At 43.8% G+C, this 19,203-nt stretch overlaps 1 protein-coding gene across 1 annotated transcript in view; it reads left to right on the top strand.

Moving 5' to 3' along the window:
• Window positions 1-2,883: 2,883 nt before the first annotated feature.
• The window catches only part of TENT4B (terminal nucleotidyltransferase 4B), a 47,640-nt gene continuing 31,320 nt past the window's right edge, over window positions 2,884-19,203 (top strand). Inside the window, exon 1 of the mRNA XM_061369927.1 lies at window positions 2,884-3,610. Coding sequence (XP_061225911.1) covers window positions 3,072-3,610 — 539 coding nt within the window. The 5' untranslated portion in view covers window positions 2,884-3,071. The remainder of the gene's footprint in view (window positions 3,611-19,203) is intronic.

Here is a 19,203-nt window from a genome sequence, read left to right as displayed (position 1 = left end):
AGTTCCTTATTTCTGTGAGGCATTTTGTCAGACATAGTTCAATTGACCACATAAGAACATAGTTTGAGATACACACAAAGGATAAGACACTTTTCTTTCCAGTCTGGGTGTCAGGAGCTCCTTGCGTTACTGTTACATAAAGGGCTTAAATCAAACTGCTTGTGAACAGCAATAAGATCCTGCTGTAATTATCTGTACACTGCCAGAACGACTGTGCCTGGTATGTGCTCTCAAAACAACAGAGGCTCCTGATGCAGTTGTGGGGTTGCAAGGAGCTCACATAAATACCTATACTTGCTTTCAGAGATGCACTGGCATTTCAGTATACCTTCTCCAGGCTTTGTGTTCCTTTGCTGACAAAAGTCCTGGTGATGATTCTTTGTTTCCTTCTGACATGTGGGGGGTATTTTTAACTTTAAAGGAGAATTGCACTGGCCCCTTCCCTCCTGCCCTATATCTCTTGATGGAGAGTAAAAGGCATTTCCAGAACTTAACTGAAAAATGGCTGATTCAACTGGAAAGTGCATGATGTTTCTAAATGACCTTTTCTGGGAAGTTCCCGTTTTAGTAAGTAAAAGAGTGAAAGTTCAAAATCATGATATAAAAAAATCATACTGACCATTTTGTTGGCTTGGATGGGGGGGTGCCTTTTTATTATTTTTCATTTTTAATATCCCATAGGTGTACTACTTTATGTGGCTATAGAGCCATTGTATTGTCTATTTTATATGGGTCTGAATCATGGGTCATCTACTGTCATCACCTGCGGCTCCTCAAACGCTTTCAGCAGCGCTGCCTCTGTACAATTCTAAACATCCATTGGACTGACTATGTGTCTAATGTCACTGTCCTCAAACAGGCAGGGGTCACCAGCATCGAGGCCATATTGCTGAAATTGCAGCTGTGCTGGGCAGGGCACGTCTCTAGGATGAAGGATCACTGCCTCCCCAAAATCGTGTTTTACGGTGAACTTGCCACCAGTAGCCGCAAGAGAGGTTCCCCAAAGAAGAGATAAAAGGACTCCCTGAAACAATACCTTAGCCTTGGCCATACTGACTACCATCAGTGGTCCGCCTTGGCTTCCAATCGGGAGACTTGGAGGCACACCATACATAATGCTGTTGACTCCTTTGAGAGTTTACGAAGAACTAGCCTCAAGGAGAAAAGACAACGCAGAAAGAATCGCGCCCCACCTGTACCACCCAAGGAGACCTTCTGCTGTGCTTTTTGTAGCCGGAGTTGCCTATCACACATTGGCCTTCAGCCATCAGCACACATGTAGTAAGCGTGGGCAAAGCCCTTCCTAAATCTTCATTCGCGAAGTCAAGCCATGTCACTACTTTATGTAAAGCCTTTCTGGTACTACACCAACATGTTGTGTCCTGGCTGTATTTGCTTGGGACTAGGGGTTGCTACAGAGGAATTGTTAAATTAATAAGCCTCAATCCAACAACACTTGTTTACATTTACATTCTATGGGTGTAGAACAAATAATTGTTTTTTGAAGGATTAGGATTTGGTTTGTTTTTTTTTTTTTCCCATTACTGTTATTTCCTTACGGATAACATAAGACTTATGCTCACTTTTCTGTGCTGTGTTTAAAAAAACCCTGAAGTTTCTGAATTTAAAATGTTTTATTTGCATCTGTGGTGTAAAAGGAACATCAGGCTAGTCATTTCTAGTTGCCTTTTCTGGTATGTTCATAATTCTCAGAATAATCGAAGAATGCGGGTTTTGGAAAATAGGGCTATTCAGGATGTTTCTTCTCCAGTTCCAAGTGCTTAAATTCAGCCAGCTTCTATGTGGCTTTTGATGGTAGTTTTATGGACAGACCCTAATTCTCAAAGGCAAAAGATTTCAAACTCCAGAACCAGATTTCATCCTACATCTTGTTCCTGGGTTTCTCTTGGAAAGTAGACATCAAGCACCCTGTGACAGAACACGAGAGGGATCAGAGCAACATGTCCTGCTCTGGGATGGTGGGGAGAAGCCAGAACTTTAATCCTTGGTTGTCACCAGGAACTGGTTTTAAGATTTCTTTGCAAACCGTCTACTTCATGCAATACTTTGAATTGAAATGTGACTTTTTTATTCCAAAACTTCCATCTTCCTAAGGAGAAATTCTTTCCCATGCAGTTCTTAAACTGTGGGAAGCTCCAGACCCTCCATTCAGCATGTTAGAGACTTTCTAGCTGATACCAAAGATGTTTTAAACCTGTAGTATGAAAACACTAAAAATAAACCTGAACCTGACCAGAACCTGTACTACTAAAAGTTGCTGTTTGCTGTGTTGTTAACATCGCTACCTGCAGAAGCGTTGGCTATGCAAGTATAGCGCTTAAGCTATTTTCCCCTCTCCTATGAAGTTGAATGAAAGTCAGAAGGACCCAGAAGTATCCATAACCATCCCCAAAATACTTTTACGGGAGTGCAGCGGCAACTGATGGTGTACGAGAAGGGTAACGCGACCGCACAAGAGGCAGTGTACCAGAGCGCGTTTGGTCTGGTACGCCTCATACTCTTCTCTGGTGTAATGCAACAGAGGCACAGTGACCGAAACGGCATCCCCCGAAGCGGTGCCGGACCCCGCGGCCACCCCAGTCCGGCCTTCCCCGCCGGCCCTGCCCGGGCCCCCGGCGGGGTTGGGGTGCGCGGCGGGTGCCCACGCAGCGCCGAGGGCTGGGCCGGGACCAGGGCGGTTCCGCCGCGAGAGGAGCAGCTGCTGCGGCCCGAGAGCCGCCCGGCCAGGCTGAGGCGCCAGGGCAGGCCGGGTCCGCCCTGCAGCTGCCGGGCCGGGGCAGAGCAGGAACCCGCCTGCAGCACCGCCCGGTCTGGCCGCCACCGCCCCCCACTGCCTGCGCGCGGCCTGTGTGCCGGAGGCCCAGCCGGGCCCCGCCTCGCCGCGCTCGCCAGGAGGGGCGGGGGCTGTGGAGCGACGGCAACGAGCAGGCAGGCGCGGAGCTGCCCTTCTATAGAAGCCGCCATTAGCGCTGGGACCCGGTGACAGGGTCTCGGCGTCGGCGGCCGGCGGGGCGCGGGGAGCGAAGGCAGCCGGGGTGGGTCCCCGTTTGATGGATCCCCGGATAGCCTGGTTCCAGCCAGAGCAGCTCGGCCCCTCGAACCGCCTGTGGATGCAGATCTGGGAGACCACGCAGGGGGTCCGCAACCTCTACTTTCAGCAGCAGCAACAGCAGCAGGAGCACCAACAGCAGAGCGCCCCCGCTGGGGCCGGCCCGGCCTCCCCGCCCGGCATGTACCGCGCCCCCCGCTCCGACCCCCAGCCCGACTTCCTGCCACTCGAGAGCGCCAACAACCAACACAACCGCAGCCACCACCAGGCCTCGCCGCCCCCGGGGGCCGCCGCCTGGGCCCGGCCCGCACGGGGGGGGCCGCCTGCTGCCGCCGCCGCGGCTGCCAGCAACAAGAGGAAGCGCGACAACAAGGCCAGCACCTTCGGGCTCAACTACAGCCTCCTGCTGGGGCCCCCCGGGCAGGGCCGGGCCCCCGTCCTGGGGGACGAGCCGGCCGCCCGGGCCCAGGCCGGCCTGGCCGAGCCGCTGTACACCGGCACCCCCTGGAAGAAGAGGAACTACAGTCAGGGAGTCTTGGGGTGAGCGGCAGCGGCGCTGGGCCGGAAGGTGGGCGGGCGGACGAGGGGGCGCGGGGCCTGGCCCCGGCCTGGCCTCTAAAGGAGGCGGGGGCCGAGGCCCTCCCCGCCCCAGGGCTAGCGTACGGGGCGGCGGCCGAGCCGCGGTGGGGAACGCTGGGCCGCGGCACCTGAGGCGCGGCGGCGGTGGGGTGCGGTCCCGGGCCTGGCGGTTGTCTTGGGGGGGCCGGGCCGGGCCCACGGGGCGCCGGTGGCCGCCGGCGGGGGCAGGCAGGGGCCGCGCGGGCCGGGCCGCTGTCCCGCCTGCCCGTCCGCGGCGTGAGGAACCGCAGCCCGGCCCCGCTGGTGCGCAGCGGCAGGGCACCCCCTCGTGCGGCCCTCGGGCCGCGCCGGGCGGCAACTCCTCTTGTAGGGGGCAGCGGGTGCCCGGGTGCGGCTGTCCGCGGTGACGGGAGCTCCTCGCCTGTTGTCACCCCGTGTGCACGTGTGGCTGTTACACGCGCCTCTCCCGGTACCGCGCCATGCTGCCCAGCACAGGTGTTCCTCTGCCGCCCTGCTGCTCTGCGGTGGTTGTGCTGGTGGTGGTATCGGAGAGGGGTCTGATGCCAGTGCTGCACAGGCACGTGTTGCTGGGCCGGGTGAGGCTGGGGAGGTGGCTAAGCTTGGGAGGACAGCAGGACAGCGAGCAGCACGCTGTCAGCGGTGCAGGTCGTGCCTGCCTGCCCTCCGCAGCCTCTGCTGTGCAAGCTTCTGGAGCTTTGTGTTGTGTGTGGAACAAATGTGTAGTAGGTGTTATAACTTAAAAAAACCCGCCATTAATCTGCTGCTGCTGAAAGAAAGTGCACAGTCTAGGAAATTACATGTGTTTTCTGAGACCTGACAGAGAAGGTAGGCACACAAAATTGTATAGGGTATTACGGATTTCAATATGGGATTATTAATGGTTTTCATGGATCTCTGACTGTGGAATGTGTGATCTAATATGAGTATTTTCCCCATAGTGTTTTTGTGTTAACTTAGGTCTTGTCAGTTGGGCTTGCATGACCCACAGAGAGCGAGGGCAGGCAAACATGTATTTTCTGTTTGCCTGAAAACTCTTATAAGCCCTCTCTCACCACTCTTTTTTAAAGACAGGATGGCTTTTGACGTGAGTGATGCCCTGGATAAACACAATTTGGCAACATCTGTAACTTTGTCTCCCCCATCTCTGCAGCAAGAGCACTCTGACATGTGTTTGACCCATTCAGTATGGGCATCTGGGGTGGTGTGTGCAGATGTAATACCCTTTCCAGTCCTGCTCTTTACAAAGAAGTCTGGCTTGGTTCCAGGGTTCAAATTGTGGAGGTGTTCAAGTAGCGAAGGCCCATAAGAGCTCGTTTTAGAAATGGGTAATGATTTGGGTATGTTAGCTTTTGTGTGCCCAGCTTGTACCTAAGAGTCCTTAAGCCCCCTCCCACTGATCTCTTTGCCTTCCAAAATCACCCTTCCGTAGGATTTGTCAAAATGACTGTTCAAATTTGGAAGACAAACTCTTACCACCTCTGGCTTCCTGTTTTCTTGGCATGTTACCTTTACTGCTGGGACTCTCCAATGTTACCTTTAGTGCTGGGGTTATAGTAATTCCTAAAATGACACTGCAGAAGTGTGCTATTTTAAGTTCTGTAGCCACTATACACTGAAACCTTCCCTAACTTTCTTCACGTATCTTAAAAGTACTGTGTGCAAAACAGAGTACTGAATTTTTGTAAGTTAGTTTTTGGACTCTGTATCTTCCAGCTTGTCGCTTATTTACTTGAAGGTAGAGGAACATTTTTAGAAGTGCCTTTTGCTCTTCCTCTCTTGTCTTGCAAATCCAGAAACCTTTTTCCTTTACTGAAGGAATGGGGGGAGACAGGGGAAAAGGGTGAAATTCAGTAAGCGATTAATAACGATGATGATAATAACAGCAACTGTACCAAAGTATCCAAGATGATGTCTGTTGCTAGAGTAGAATTTCGGCTGAGTCAGTTTTAAAGTCCAAGTGGAAGCACCTTGTGGACTTTTGTTTTTCTTCTTTTTTCTTTTTTCTTTTTTTTTTTTTTGAGTAGTATTGAAAAGCACTCAAATATGTTACATGGGTCTACATTTGGCTTGACTGTCTGGTTTATGGCATATATTTACATGACACTGAGGCTCTGATTTAGCTATTTCCTTTGTTCAAAACAGGGTAAGGTAGAATGTCTCTAAAGATAGGCTCCTACATTGCTTTTCCTAAATTGTGGAAGTGAGTGGTGTTTGCTTCTAAAAAATCTATTTATTCCAAAGCTATTTAGAGACAGCTGGCTAACAGTCTTGAATGAAGAATTGTGAAAACGATTTCTAAAAGGATCTGAAGCTTCTTAGGAAAGCATAGGAGGTCCTTAACTCTTGTGACCGACTGGCTGCTGGTAGAGCCACATGGAAGCCTCCACTGTCATTGCCTGCAGTGTGCACTGAGATGCTGCCATCACTCCCGCGTATGAGTTCTGTTTCATAGCTGTCTGCTGTGAGATGTCTGTCTTGGCTCTTGAGACACCAGGCAAGAATGGTGGATAGAAAGGTTTGTAACCTAGCTAATGAGGTTGTTGCCAAAGTAAATATTAATTATTTCCAACATGAATTCCCAAATTTGTTGTAACTTGTTCTAACAATTATTGGGGAAAAAAGATACCCGCAATTCTATTACGGCATTAATTGTGTGATAACAGGTACCTTTTTCCCAAATTGCTTTGATGCAAATTGTGAAAAATAGTAAAGCCCCTCAACACCTTTCACTGTACCATCCTGTAATTTTGTTCAGTTAATGACTTTAAATTTAGAGTCTTTTGAGTAGGCAAGTGTTGTGGAACAGTCCCATTTTCAGAAAGACTAGGCCCGACTTGCTGGCAAATACAATTGAATGCTGACATGTGGCATTCATATTTCCAGGGCAAGGATGTCACTTCTGTGCATGGCTATGCAAAACAACTCAGAGTACGCAATTATATTGATCAGGTGTGTGGAAAAAACAGTCCAATAAATTTTAGCTAGTTGGACAGTTTATGTAAACATATAACAGCTGTCTGAAGAGTTAGGTAAGGTAAACATGTTGAAATAGTGGAGTTTTTTGTTGGAAGATAAATATCTATTCAGTGAAATCTGTTGGGTTTTTTTCTTCTCAGGTTTTGTGTATTTATTGAGAAACAGTACTTTCTTGGTTAATGATATTTATATAGACAAAGAGATAACCAAATAATTAACAAATGACCTGCAACAGTATTGTTTTTGATTTCAATACAGGTTTCTTACAAAGAATGCGCAATATTTGCCGACATTTACCATGAATGCTGAGCTACTGACATTCAACAGGTGGCCAGTCTTACAGAATTAATGGTGCTATTGTATGCATTGTATTCTGGCCTGTTTTAATATGTTCCCTTATTATAATTTTTCAGATTTACAGTTCTGTTAACAATGTAGGTGTTTGCATTACAGGTACTCTGCTTTGTTCTAGCACTCTTAACTTTGTGACTTCTGAAATACCACTGTAAATCAGTTGTCAAGTGCTGCCTGCAAGTTGTTTTGCACCAGTTGGATTCAGCCTGTGTATCTTGCATCCCCTCTGGGGACTTTGTCAACAGACAGTAATGCTAAAAAGAACAGATAACACAGAAAATGGATGAAGAGTTTACAGTATGCATATGATGGTACTGGTGACTTAAACCTTCAAAGAGTTTAATGGGATTTACCTTGATGAGGTCCTTGGTAGCAAAACTCAAGGATGTAGAAGGATGTGTGGGTTGGGGTTTTGGAGGGGATGCTCTGTGTGTGTGTGTCCCAAGGGTAACAGTAAATAATGTCAGTAGTATCACGGTTAAAAAGGAAGAAAAAGGTTTTTGGAATACTGAAGGGGCTGTTTTACAACTTTCACCAAGTTTAGACTCAGCCAGCCTAGCTAAAGAGTGACACAAGAAAAATGGGTAAAGCCAGAAGCCTTAAGGGTAACAAAACCCGAAAATAAAGACTTGCATGTAAGTTTGGCCTGTCTTCTTGTAGATTTCTGTGATTCTTGTGCCAAAGGAAAGAGTCTAGTTACTGCACAGTTCCCAGGTAGGAGCTGTAGATTTTGGACTCTCCAGGGAGCTGTTTAGTTTTTACAGGAATCTGCAGCCAAAGGCAAGCTACCCAATTAATATGTGAATTTAAGGTGGAAAACCTGCCATGTGTACTCCCAAGGAGGAAGACGGGCTAAAGAGAAGACAGTGCATTTTGAAATATTGAATGCATGCATTTTTGAGGTACTGATGGGAACTTTGCCGTAACAGGGAGAGAATATTGTGACCTCAGAGGAGGGATGTGCGTGGACACACACACACATGTGGGCTGCTGAATTGGTTGGCGTGGAGTTGAGCAGGTTTCAGCTTTTTTGATATAAGGGTTCCCAGTATGTTGCCCAGGATTACAGAGGATACCATGAAATAAAATAACTACTTTAGGAAGTAAATAGCTTAAAGCCATGTGTCTTTGCTACAGAAATTCTATTTTTTTATTATTTTTTTTTTTTGGAAGAAGCTGAGTATATTAATGCAGGCACAAGCTCATTCTCTGCAGGCATTGAGCTGATCAGAGGGCATGCAGTTACAGTAACACAGCTGCCTGCCTGAGATAACTTAACCTGTGAGCCTTTAGCTCGTTTGCTCAGGTCCTTGCATGGTATCAGCCACAGTGGCATTATTTCTGTGTGGGCTGGAGGGTGAACAGAAAGAGTTGAGTGTAGTGGGAGCAGAGCAGGTATGTATACCAGTAGCAAGCATCTAGCCAGACTGAATGCCTAACTTAGGGAAATCAGATAAAATCCTAATCAACTGTATTGTTTTCTCTGAGGTGCTTAAATCAAATGCATGAGTGGTGTTTGATTTCTGTGGCATTACTGGATAAATAAATGATACAAGCACTTTTGTGCGCAGACTTATTTCTGGTCAAACAATGAGGCGTGTGCATAACTTCTTAATGTGTCTTCTGTTACAGTAGTTGCATGTGTTTTGAATTTAGTAAAGATGTGTATGTTAAAACATAGGTTGCAGTTGAATTTATCATGTACATCATGTGTAAGAATAAGTTACTCAGGAAAGATTCATAGACACAAATCTGTTTGCTTCCTGAAAAAAAACCTCTTAGAACGGTACTGTCCCCGCTCTCTGTAGCTGCATATGTAAGCTGAAAGGAAGAAGCGAGTGCAAATCCTTTTCTTGTCTGTCTCGTGGTGAGTCATGCTGTGGCACAGTTCTGACAGTGCCCTTGTGACAGCTTTTGCAGATCTTGGAAGGTGCTCATCTGGGATTTATGGAAGTGAAATCGGATTTTTCCCCACAGCCTCCTGCAGTAAGAAGTCACTTCTTTTGGAGGGACTGGGAGAGAGAAACAAGTATGCTAGGGGGTGATGATGTTGACTAGATGCAGTTAGAGAAAACCTTTAGGACGTATTTGTGAATATTATATAGCAGTATTGTTTGAGCTTGCAGAACTTTGGGATGGTTCCAACATTTTGGCATGTTTGTTTAAAGAATATAAGGAGGAATTCAGAGGCCCGCTGGTTTCTACACCTCAAGGAAACAGCGTGTTAATGTCTTCCTGTGAACTGTTTTGTTTTCTCCAGTTCTTACAATCTGTTTGGGACTTGGATACTTATTTACCTTGTTCTATAAGCAACACAAGTTTGGCAGACTGTTTTTTTGGTAGATAGAGATGTCTATATGAAGTAAATATAATATTTGAAATTGGAGTGTGAGATCTGTTTTTCACTTTGGGAATTTGTAAAATTTTGAAATGTGGTTTTGAGAAGTTGTGTACGCAACCTCACTATCAAAATAAACAATAATGGAAACAACTGTACTTTTTATTGACTTCATAACATGGTGGTTTAGAATACATCTCTGAATATGGGTATGTGCTGCCAAAACAACGTATATGGCAAGATTTAAGAGGTGACTGTTGCTTCGAAGTTTGTTGTTAATGTTGTATGTGATGTAAACCAGTGGTTCCTATACTCTCTCTGCAGGATGTTGGAACTGGCAGCAGTGGGAGAACGCAGCCTAGAGTCAGCCTAGGTGTTATGTTGAGGTGTGTGTGCGCTGGTAGTGGTACAGCAACATAATCAGTGAAAATCTTGCATAATACATATTATAAGCAAAGAAATACTATTGCTGTTCTTAGTGAGCTGTTGGCATGCTAATTCAGGATTTGAATGTGCTTGGATTTCTTAAGTGATGAGCGTTTGTCTTTTTGAATTTTCTTTCTGGATGAACTGCCAAAGAATGCTCAAGATGGTGGCCATATTTAAATATTGCTTTCTGTCCATTTGCCTAGAAATTGAGGGTACAGAAAGTATTCATATAAGCAGTCATATGAGAAAGAAAAAGAGAGGAAAAACAGTGAATTAGATGCAGGTTTCAGATATTTTCCTGGGCTCCAAACAGGTTTACAGAAGGAGCAATTTGAACTTTACTCATTTTGTAACTTTAACCTACAATAGATAACACGGCAGGACTTTTTTCCAGGGATGCAATGAACTTAGGATGTCAAAACAGGAGGTAAATGTGTATTGAGGCAGCAGACCTCTTGTTTGTAAGTTTGTACAAAATCCTCTCCTACATATTTCTAGAGCCTGTTTAAATATTTTCAGTATCTTTGTATTGATGGAACTCTTGTGTTGTATCATAATCATGCAATTAACATATGAGTGTGGGTCTTGGGGCAAGCTGTCCCTGATGGTTATCTTCTTGACCCTTGAAGCTGTGTCACAGAAGTTGTGCAAGGCTGAGCAGCGCAGCCCATGAGCTGACTGTACCACAGCCACCGAGCTCTGAGGGTGGGAGCAGCCAAGAGGCAGCTGCTCCAGGGCGGTTGTAGCACATCAGCTCAGTGTGAGGATGCGCTGTGGGCGTGACTTGGTCTGAGGTTGCCTTACACTGGTACATCAGCAACAGCTGTTAATTTTCTTCCTCCCATGGTAACAATTAAGATTATTTGGCAGCCCTCATTCTAGATCATCCTCCATGGCATGAGAACTACATCTGAATTATTCAAAAGTGATATGCAGCTAAAGAGGCACAGTCTTGCTACAATTGCTTGAGAAGGCTTTACAGTGTGGAGTTCTCCATCGCTATACTGTCTTGCATACATCTTGCAATATTGTTTTTGCACTTAATTTTACAGGATTTTTACTGAAAACAGTAGTAGTAGGGGCTCAAATAAGCAGAGGCTTAGGATCAAAATAAGACTGTGCATGTCCGCTCTTTCATCTTGTTGGCATGATGTATTAGGGGGGAAATAGCCAACACAATATTGAAAGTGTAGTTAGACAGCATGGAGGAAATAGTGTCATGATTCTACAAGTAATGGGCTGTAACAATGGGCAAATGCAAGCATTAAAGTCCTCTAGAAAATTCCAAATCAGGGACATGAGCCTAGTAGGGGAAGAGGTGTGTACGTGAGTAGGAACATTGGCTCATCATCTTTACTCTGTAGACTGACTTCTAGATAGATTTAAGTGCACACATTTAAAGTGTCACATGCTTTTTTACAGTTACTTTGTTTATAGATCCAGTAAAATCTAAGAGAACTTGTATTAACTTGTCATAAATATTGCGTACAGATAAGACCTTCATATAATGTCACACTTAATTAGAGCAAGAACACTGTTCAAATACAGCATGCAGGAATATCTTGCTGTAGTGTGATTACTAAGGTGTGGATCTTACGTGTCAATATGTAGTCTGAAGATGGCAAATCCTTAATCAAAGCTTGTTGACCTTCCCTGACCTCTTGATGTTGTGGTTGATCTAGACTGAGGAAGTCTGATAACAACTTTTTCCTTAAGTTTTTGTCTCACTGTGTTGATTTTAGAGCTATTTGCTTCCTCTCTTAGCTTAGGAGCAGCTGATATTTTCTTCTGTATTGCAAATAGCAAAAGTTTTTTTGTTGTTCTGGTTTTGCGTTTTTTGTTTCAAGGGGACTGACAAAAGCATGCTCCTTTATATGTATCTACATTCCTTCCCCCTTCTCCCTCAGTGAGATTTTGACTTTAATCTAGAGTAGGTATGCTCATGGTTTTTGAAAATGGCATTAAGTTTTACTCCAGATTTGTGCTGTGCACAGTGAGTTCACCTCTTAGTGTTCAGAGGTACTCCTGGCCACAACTGTCAGTTAAAATAGAGAGTTAAACATGGTGTGGTGAAGGAACTGTTTTGATCTGAATAATGATCATGATTGCAAATCACAGTCTTGGGTCAGTATTGAGCCAGGCTGAACAAGTGAGGCCCTGATAGTTTGTTTTGCTTAGTTTTAATTTTTGCTTTGCTATGTCACACTCTTCTTCAGTTGGGTGATTCAAGTCATGTGCTTGAGGATCTTCTATTTACTAAGACTTTTAGTTGTGTTTTGGACTCAGTGTCTTACTCTTGTTCATCCACAGGGATTTTTTCCTTGTAGTAGTGATCTCACAGGTACTCACAGGAGGAAATTTTCATGTTGATTTTTGTGTTGAAGGGTAAGTCATTATTTGAGGTAAGCAACTTCACTGCTTCCAGAACCAGGTGGAAGAGAAGTTTGCCTCATTGAGCTTTTGGATTTCTTTCTTAGGGGGTAGTTTCTGAGATTAGGCAGAAAGGCCAGCATTATTTTGTTTCTGTTGCTATTTTCTGATTACATTGTGTATCAGCTACAAATGTTTCCTTAGCTAAAATCTATCTAAACTTGAATAAACTAGTGGTCTTGCAAAACTGCTCTTGTTACAACTTGGCCAGATGTTACAGGGTGGTAAAAATAATGTTTTGATTGAAGTAAGTAGCAGTGTCAGCTCTGACAGTTTGGAGCAAAAGAAGAGAATAGCTGTGTAATAACAAACTTCCTCTCTCGTTTCTTTTATAGTGTGCTATTTGCCTGTAGGCATTAAGTCACTGAACATTATATGCTGGAATAGTTTACTACAGCCTTTACTCCTCTGAAGCATACATGCTGAAACCTGCTTTTGGTGGCTGCTATTGATACATCAGTTTGTGGTGCTTGCAGCAGCCCTCTTAGCTTCTCTGATAGCTGGTCTCCACTGCTGCATCACTACTCACCAGACACATTTGATTAATCTTCAAATTATTGAAATTATTTTGAGAAAGTGCATTTGGTGAGTTGTATGAATCTTGGGTGTGTTTCTGAGGGCTCTGCACAGCTCCCTGTGCTCCATTTGCTGCTTTTGTTTGAAGAGAGTGCACAAATGTGTTAATACACAGCACGTGGATGGAGTGAGGATGTGTGTTCTGCTGGGGATGTCCCATCCTAGAGTAGGTTCCACCTACATATTAGGCCTGGGTCAGTTGTGAGGATTTAACTCTCAAATCAGTAAAATCCCACCGGGTTTGTTTGTTTGGTTTTTTCCCCACCATGTGCTGATTCTTTTGTTCTTATGCCTAAGTGGAGCCTAGCAATTGAGGTCATTACATGAAGTCTTTCAGAAGTCATTTTTCAGTGTTTGTTGGTGTCTCTGAATTTTAAGAATTTGGACTTGTAGAAAGTATTTCAGTGAAGTATTTTCTAGTCTTTTGTTTGTAGTTTTCTGACAGGTGTATTAGCTGAAGCTTCAAGGGACAGAAGACAACAAAACCCATGATTTGATCCATGGGGGTTAGTCAGAGACCAGCTTCTCCAGATACTTTGAAGGGTGAGACTGGTCACCTACGTTGGAGGAGGAAGTTTTCTTCCAGTTTCTGACACTGATGCTCTTGAGCATGCATCTCTCTCACTGGGCTAATAGAGGTGACTTCAGGAAACATTTGTGATCTGCTTAGGCACCATCCTTTATTGACAGTTACTGTTTGTAGCTTTCTAGCCTGGAGTGATAGAGCAAAAGGAGGCTGGGGATTCTCCAAAATATTTTGCAGGTTGCATGCTAGTGCTCCTGGCCCATGTTTTTTCTGGTACCTGTGCATGCTGTGTTGCAAGTGGGAGTATCTGAGCACAAGAGGACAAAACAGAATATGAAAAAATAGTTTCTAACAGTTCCTTTAAGGGAGCATATTACTGCATCGTTGAGTCCCAAAGTGACTACTGCAGTGGTTATCTGAACATAGGTCCCTGTGAATGCCCTTACTGTAAAGATAACAAATCACAAGTATAAAATTATCTGGAATGGTCCTTGTACCTTGTCATAGTTTGTGTGATTGTTCATCCCCCTCCTTCAAAATGCTTCTGCTCCAGTCACATTTGGGCATTTGGAAGTAAAAGAGAGAACTAATTCTGGGATTTGAATTTTGCCCGGGTAGGACAGCAGCGCGTTTAAACTTGTGTTAATATTGTAGCAGAGTGTCACCAAAGTGCAGTAAAAAGTAACAAATGGGTGATAAGCTGGTTCAGAGTTTTATTCTGTTCTTGGTTTTCGTGCCCGCGTAGCAGCTGAAGGCAGGCTTGCTGCACAGGTGGATGTGAGGAGGCTTTCTGCAGTGGGAACACTGCACTTTGGGGTGTGCATTACTACTTAACACGTGTGTAAGCTCTCCTACTGGTTGCCGGTAGGAACTCGGACTTTAAACAGCTTTTTGACTTGGGTTTGAGGTGACCTACCATTGTGGGAGTGTCTCTCTTCCTGTTTAGGGACTGGTGTGAGTTTATTTGGGATTTAAAGTAGCTCTGATAGAAAGAGATGAGAGTTAATGATTGAATGCAAGGAAGGAGAGCAATATAATTAATCTTTGAACTAAGTCAAATAATTTGTCAAGTCATAAATAAGAGTATTTGCCAGGCAGAATTTGCTGCGTGTATGAAAGCAGAGGCCTTTTCTCACCTCTCCCCTGCGTCAGAAAGCCCTGGTTTGAGCCCCACGCTAGGCTTACCTGGCTCATGCTGTGTGACCTGCTGCTCACACAGCTTTGACATGGTGACACAGGTCTGTGCTGTGAGTTTTGAGCTCCAATCCATGTCTTCCTATGGAGATTTTCTTTGGAGCACACATTATGCATTGGAAGTGCTCATCAGCCTGATGGGAATTAGTCTTGCTCCTGCCCAGATAGCATGTGGTGTCATTGATTGGCAGGTCACAGATTATTCATTTATGTGATAGTTTGCTACACTAACAAAACAGTATCAATATACTAGTGATATATAAATAACTGTCCTGCTAGCCTGGTTTGATGAAGACATACAGAAAGCTGTATTAGCTGACCTGCTGTATGCCTCTGTTCTGGCTTAGTAGTAACACTAGTGCTTATATTGATGGTTACTTTTGTTGGCTTAGTAGTAACACTATTGCTTATATTGATGGTTACTTTTGTTGGCTTAGTAGTAACACTATTGCTTATATTGGTGGTTTACTTCTTGTAAAGCTCTAGTTTAAAAAAAGAAGTAAAAATTCTTGTATGGTCTTTCTGAGTGAGAGCTTTTTAAGCAAGGGGAATTGGCAGGCTGAGGAATTACTAATTCCCCACTATAGGAAGTAGATACCTTTAAATGCTCTATGATTTTAGCTGTTTGAGAATTTACTTCAAGTTGTAATTACAGAATGTATGAAGTGCATGCTAATAGTTACTCTTTAAATATTTTTTTTTTAATATTACACAAATTATAAGGTTGAAAACTGTATAGCTGGTCTGTATGCATAACTGTTCCAACAGACTAATACTCTTCTACAAGTAATCTAAAGAAAAACCTGGTGGTAGTATTTTATAGGAGATGTTGGAATTATTGGCGTGTTTCAAGATGATTAGATATTGCAAGATTTGAAGCCTTTTTGTCATGAAATAGAACGGCTGTTTGCCATCTCTGCTCTTCCCACTGTGGTTTTCCTACATAAAACCTTTTTCTCCTGCTTCATCTTGTTCTTTTGCTAGTACTTTTCTTTCAGCTCAGTTGAGGTAGCAGTTTCTCTTAATTATTTTTATTTTTCTCTCCTCTGTTAAGCAAGACACATTGCCTGGGAGAAGAGAGGCAGCAGACTCTCATAACGCTTGCTTACAGAGATGCGAAGGACAGACGATATGTACATGCTTTACAGGGAAGAAATAGAAGACTATTCCCACACATTCACACGTTGTGATTCAGCTAGATTGTTGTTGTGTAAAATATGATTAAAAAGGCAATGGGAAGTTAGGGTACTTCTCAGAAATCTTTTCTGTTGGCATTTGATGTGTTTGCTGGAAATGCTGAAAAAATTCTGAATGCTGAATGCATTCAGAAATTCTGAATTCTGAATGCTGGAAATGCTGAAAAAATGCTGGAAAAAAAGGTCAGAGAGCAATACAGAGTATGTGTATGGCATGGGTTTAAATGCCAGTGGATCAGTTGCAGAGTTATACTTCAGATCACTTATTGATAGGACTAATTCAAGCATCTGATTTATAATTGAAGTTCAGTAGGAGTTTTTTTCTTCTTAAAAGACAAATTTCTTCAGGAAAAAATTTAATATATTTGAGTGTATTTTAGGAAGGCAAAGCACACACTGCAATTTATAAACAGGCAAAAAATGCTTGCTTATTGATAGTCTTTTACTTCTTGACTAAATTATGTGCTTGGCACTTTTAATTAGAAATAACTTGAATGAGTTGAAGAAGAGAGCATTCATCCTGGTTGAAACAAAGGATCTATAAAAAATGGAGTTAACAGTTGAAATAACTGGAAAGAACCGCCCACATTGCTTCTTTCTCCTGTGTTCTAATGCCTTTTATGGTGCAGTTAACCTGTAAATTGATGTTAAGTCCAGAACATAAAAAATATGTTAATTTGAGGGATTTTGGATGATGAGGGTTGAGTAGGGGGAAGAAAGAGGAGACTGCACTATATACTTTCAAGTATTTGCACAGGATAAAAATCGTAGGTCTTGTAATGTAGATTTAATGGCATCTTATTTTACTCCACAGCATTTGAAGAAATGTGCTTCATCAGTCCACCATAAATTGTTGAAATGAACAAACTAACTCCATTCAGAAAAGTGTTTTCAAACTCGCTGTCAGAGTGATTAGCTTAATCCTGAAAGACATCCTGAAAACAGGATCTGGGTTCCTGAATTATTTAAGTATTTGTGAAAATTTTGCTCTCTCTCAGTTCTGCAAGACAATTCTGTGAATTACTCAGCAGATGATTCTAGTCATAGAATTCTAAGATCATAGAATAGTTAGGATTGGAAAGGACCTTAAGACCATCCAGTTCCAGCCCCCTGCCACGGGCAGGGACACCGCACACTAGACCGTGTTTCCCAAGGCTCTGTCGTGCCTGGCCTTGAACACTGCCAAGGATGGGGCATTTACCACTTCTTTGGGCAACCTGTTCCAGTGGCCCACAGGAAAGAACCTCACACTAAAAAATTTCTTCCTTATATTTAACCTGACCTTCCCCTGTTTAAGTTTAAACCCATTACCTCTTGTCCTACCACTACAGTCCCTGATGAAGTGTCCCTCTCCAGCACCCTTGTAGTTCCCCTTCAACCTGCTGGTCATGCGTGTTTTGATGCAGCCCAGGACATGGTTGGTTTCCGAGGTGCAAACACACACTGAAGCTGGCTCATGTTCAGTTCCTCATTGACCAACACCTCCAGGTCCTTCTCCACCTGGCTTCTCTGAATTTCTTCTCTGCCCAAACTCTAGGTGCTCCTGGGATTGCCCCAACCCAGGTGCAGGACCTTGCACTTCACATTGTCTAAAAGGTCAAGCTGTTCTTTGGGCAAATACCTAGTTAATCAAATAGTGTGTGGTTGCCGGATATGGCCATCTGGATGTAGGTACACCAGGTGAAGGTGTTCCTTGCACTGGCCTCTCTTCACTGCTCACTGCCTGGCTGTACGTGACTGCTGCTGCCACCCTTGAGGGCCCCTCTTCAGGCTCCCCATTACATGTAGAAGAAGGTGGCTGCTTTAGCTGAAGGTGGTGGGTTTCCACTTGGCTAAGTTTGCTTTGATGGATGAGGGAGGCTTGTGTTACAATAGACCTGTTAATAATCCTGTAAAATACTCCTGTTACAATAAACGTCTGTGGGAAGCTGTGGAGTGGTAACAAGCACCTGGGCTATAATGGAAGGCAAAGGAAATAAATCTCATTTGCCTGGCACACTGCAAAGTGGAATGCTCCATTTGCATCTTAGGAAATTGTTTATACAGTAGATATCCTGATTTCTAGTGATGTTTAGTAATCATATGGCAGTGGAATACCTGTTTTCATGTCTGGTTTTAGGTAAACTGTGAAAAGATCATATGTGAAGCTGTATTTCAAATAGTTGACTGAACTGAAAAAAAATGTATGAGCTTTCCTGGTTTGTCAGGTTCCTAATACAGACATCTTCTGGGATGTTTCATTTTAAAGCTCCAGTAGGGCACATGGCTCAAAATATGGTTAGTATGTGACCTGTAATATATTGATATGGTTCAGTAATTAGGGATATAAAAAATGGTGGTCAAAGTCTCTGAGGCTTTAGAAAATTGTTTGATTTATTATGCCAATTTTAGTTTCTTAAAAGAACTGATGTATCAGTTGCTGTGAAACTTAACTGCCTATTAAGTCACCTGCAGATGCAGTTAGGTATTTTTTTTTTCAGTAGCATAAACCTGCAAATATTAAAAGAATTTGCCTGCTACAGAGGCCCAGGTATAGGGAGATGACCTCAACAGATGCTTCATATTTGCAGTTCCCTTCATTACTCTAATATTCAATTTTGCTTGAGTTTGTAAGTGGGAAAATAGTGTGATCTTTACAGTACCTACTATTGTTCCTGCTTCATCATTTACCATGTGTAGATGGCAACAGTAATCTAAAAATTATTTTATTAAGTGTCCTGGGTTCAGCAGTAGCAGTCATTTTTCTCCTTCTTAGTAGCTGATGCAGTGCTGTGCTTCTGACTTTCAGCCTGGGAACAGCGCTGGTAACACCGATGGTTTTAGTTGTTGCTATGCACTGTTTACTCTGACCAAGGACTTTGTGAGTCTCATGCTCTGCCAGGGAGGAGAGGAAGCAGAGACAGGACACCTGCCCCAAACTAGCCAAAGGGGTAGTATTCTATACCACAGCACATCATTCCCAGTGTATGAACTGGGGGCAGTTACCTGAAAGGGCTAGATCACTGCTTGTGTTGGGCTGGGTATCAGTAGGTGGGTAGTGATTGGTTGTATTCCCTCCCCTTGTTATTTCCCTTATTATTGGTGGTAGCAGCAGTGTTTTTGTGTTTTACCTTAGTTACTGGACTGTTCTTATCTCAGCCTGTGGGAGTGACATTCTTTCCGTTCTCCTACCCATCCCTCTGGGAGCAGGGGAGGAGGAAAGAGGTGGGGGGAGGCAGTGAACAAGTGGCTGCATGGTTCTGAGTTACTGGCTGGGCTTAAACCACAGTTCTTTGTGGCGCCCAATGTGGGGCACAAAGGATTGAGATAACGACAGATCTGACCGGAGTGTGTCTAATTGTATTTGTGATAAGCATTCATTGTTTCAGATTAATAGTCACTCATCACAATGCTGGTTTATTGGCTTTCAAAGTTCTTGCTCTTGATCTCAGAGCTTCAACATATCATACCTTACTTACAGCTGGTATTTGCTGTTCTAGTGTTTATCGGCTGGTGGGCTGTGGCTGAGGTTCTT

This window comes from Neopsephotus bourkii, unplaced genomic scaffold, assembly GCF_033783945.1.
Source record: "Neopsephotus bourkii isolate Nb327-2 ecotype Australia unplaced genomic scaffold, CSIRO-AGI_Nbou_v1 NB_13, whole genome shotgun sequence".
Classification (NCBI taxonomy): Eukaryota; Metazoa; Chordata; class Aves; order Psittaciformes; family Psittacidae; genus Neopsephotus; species Neopsephotus bourkii.
The sequence above is the reverse complement of the archived record's forward strand: the minus strand, read 5'-3'. Positions and strand labels throughout refer to the sequence as shown.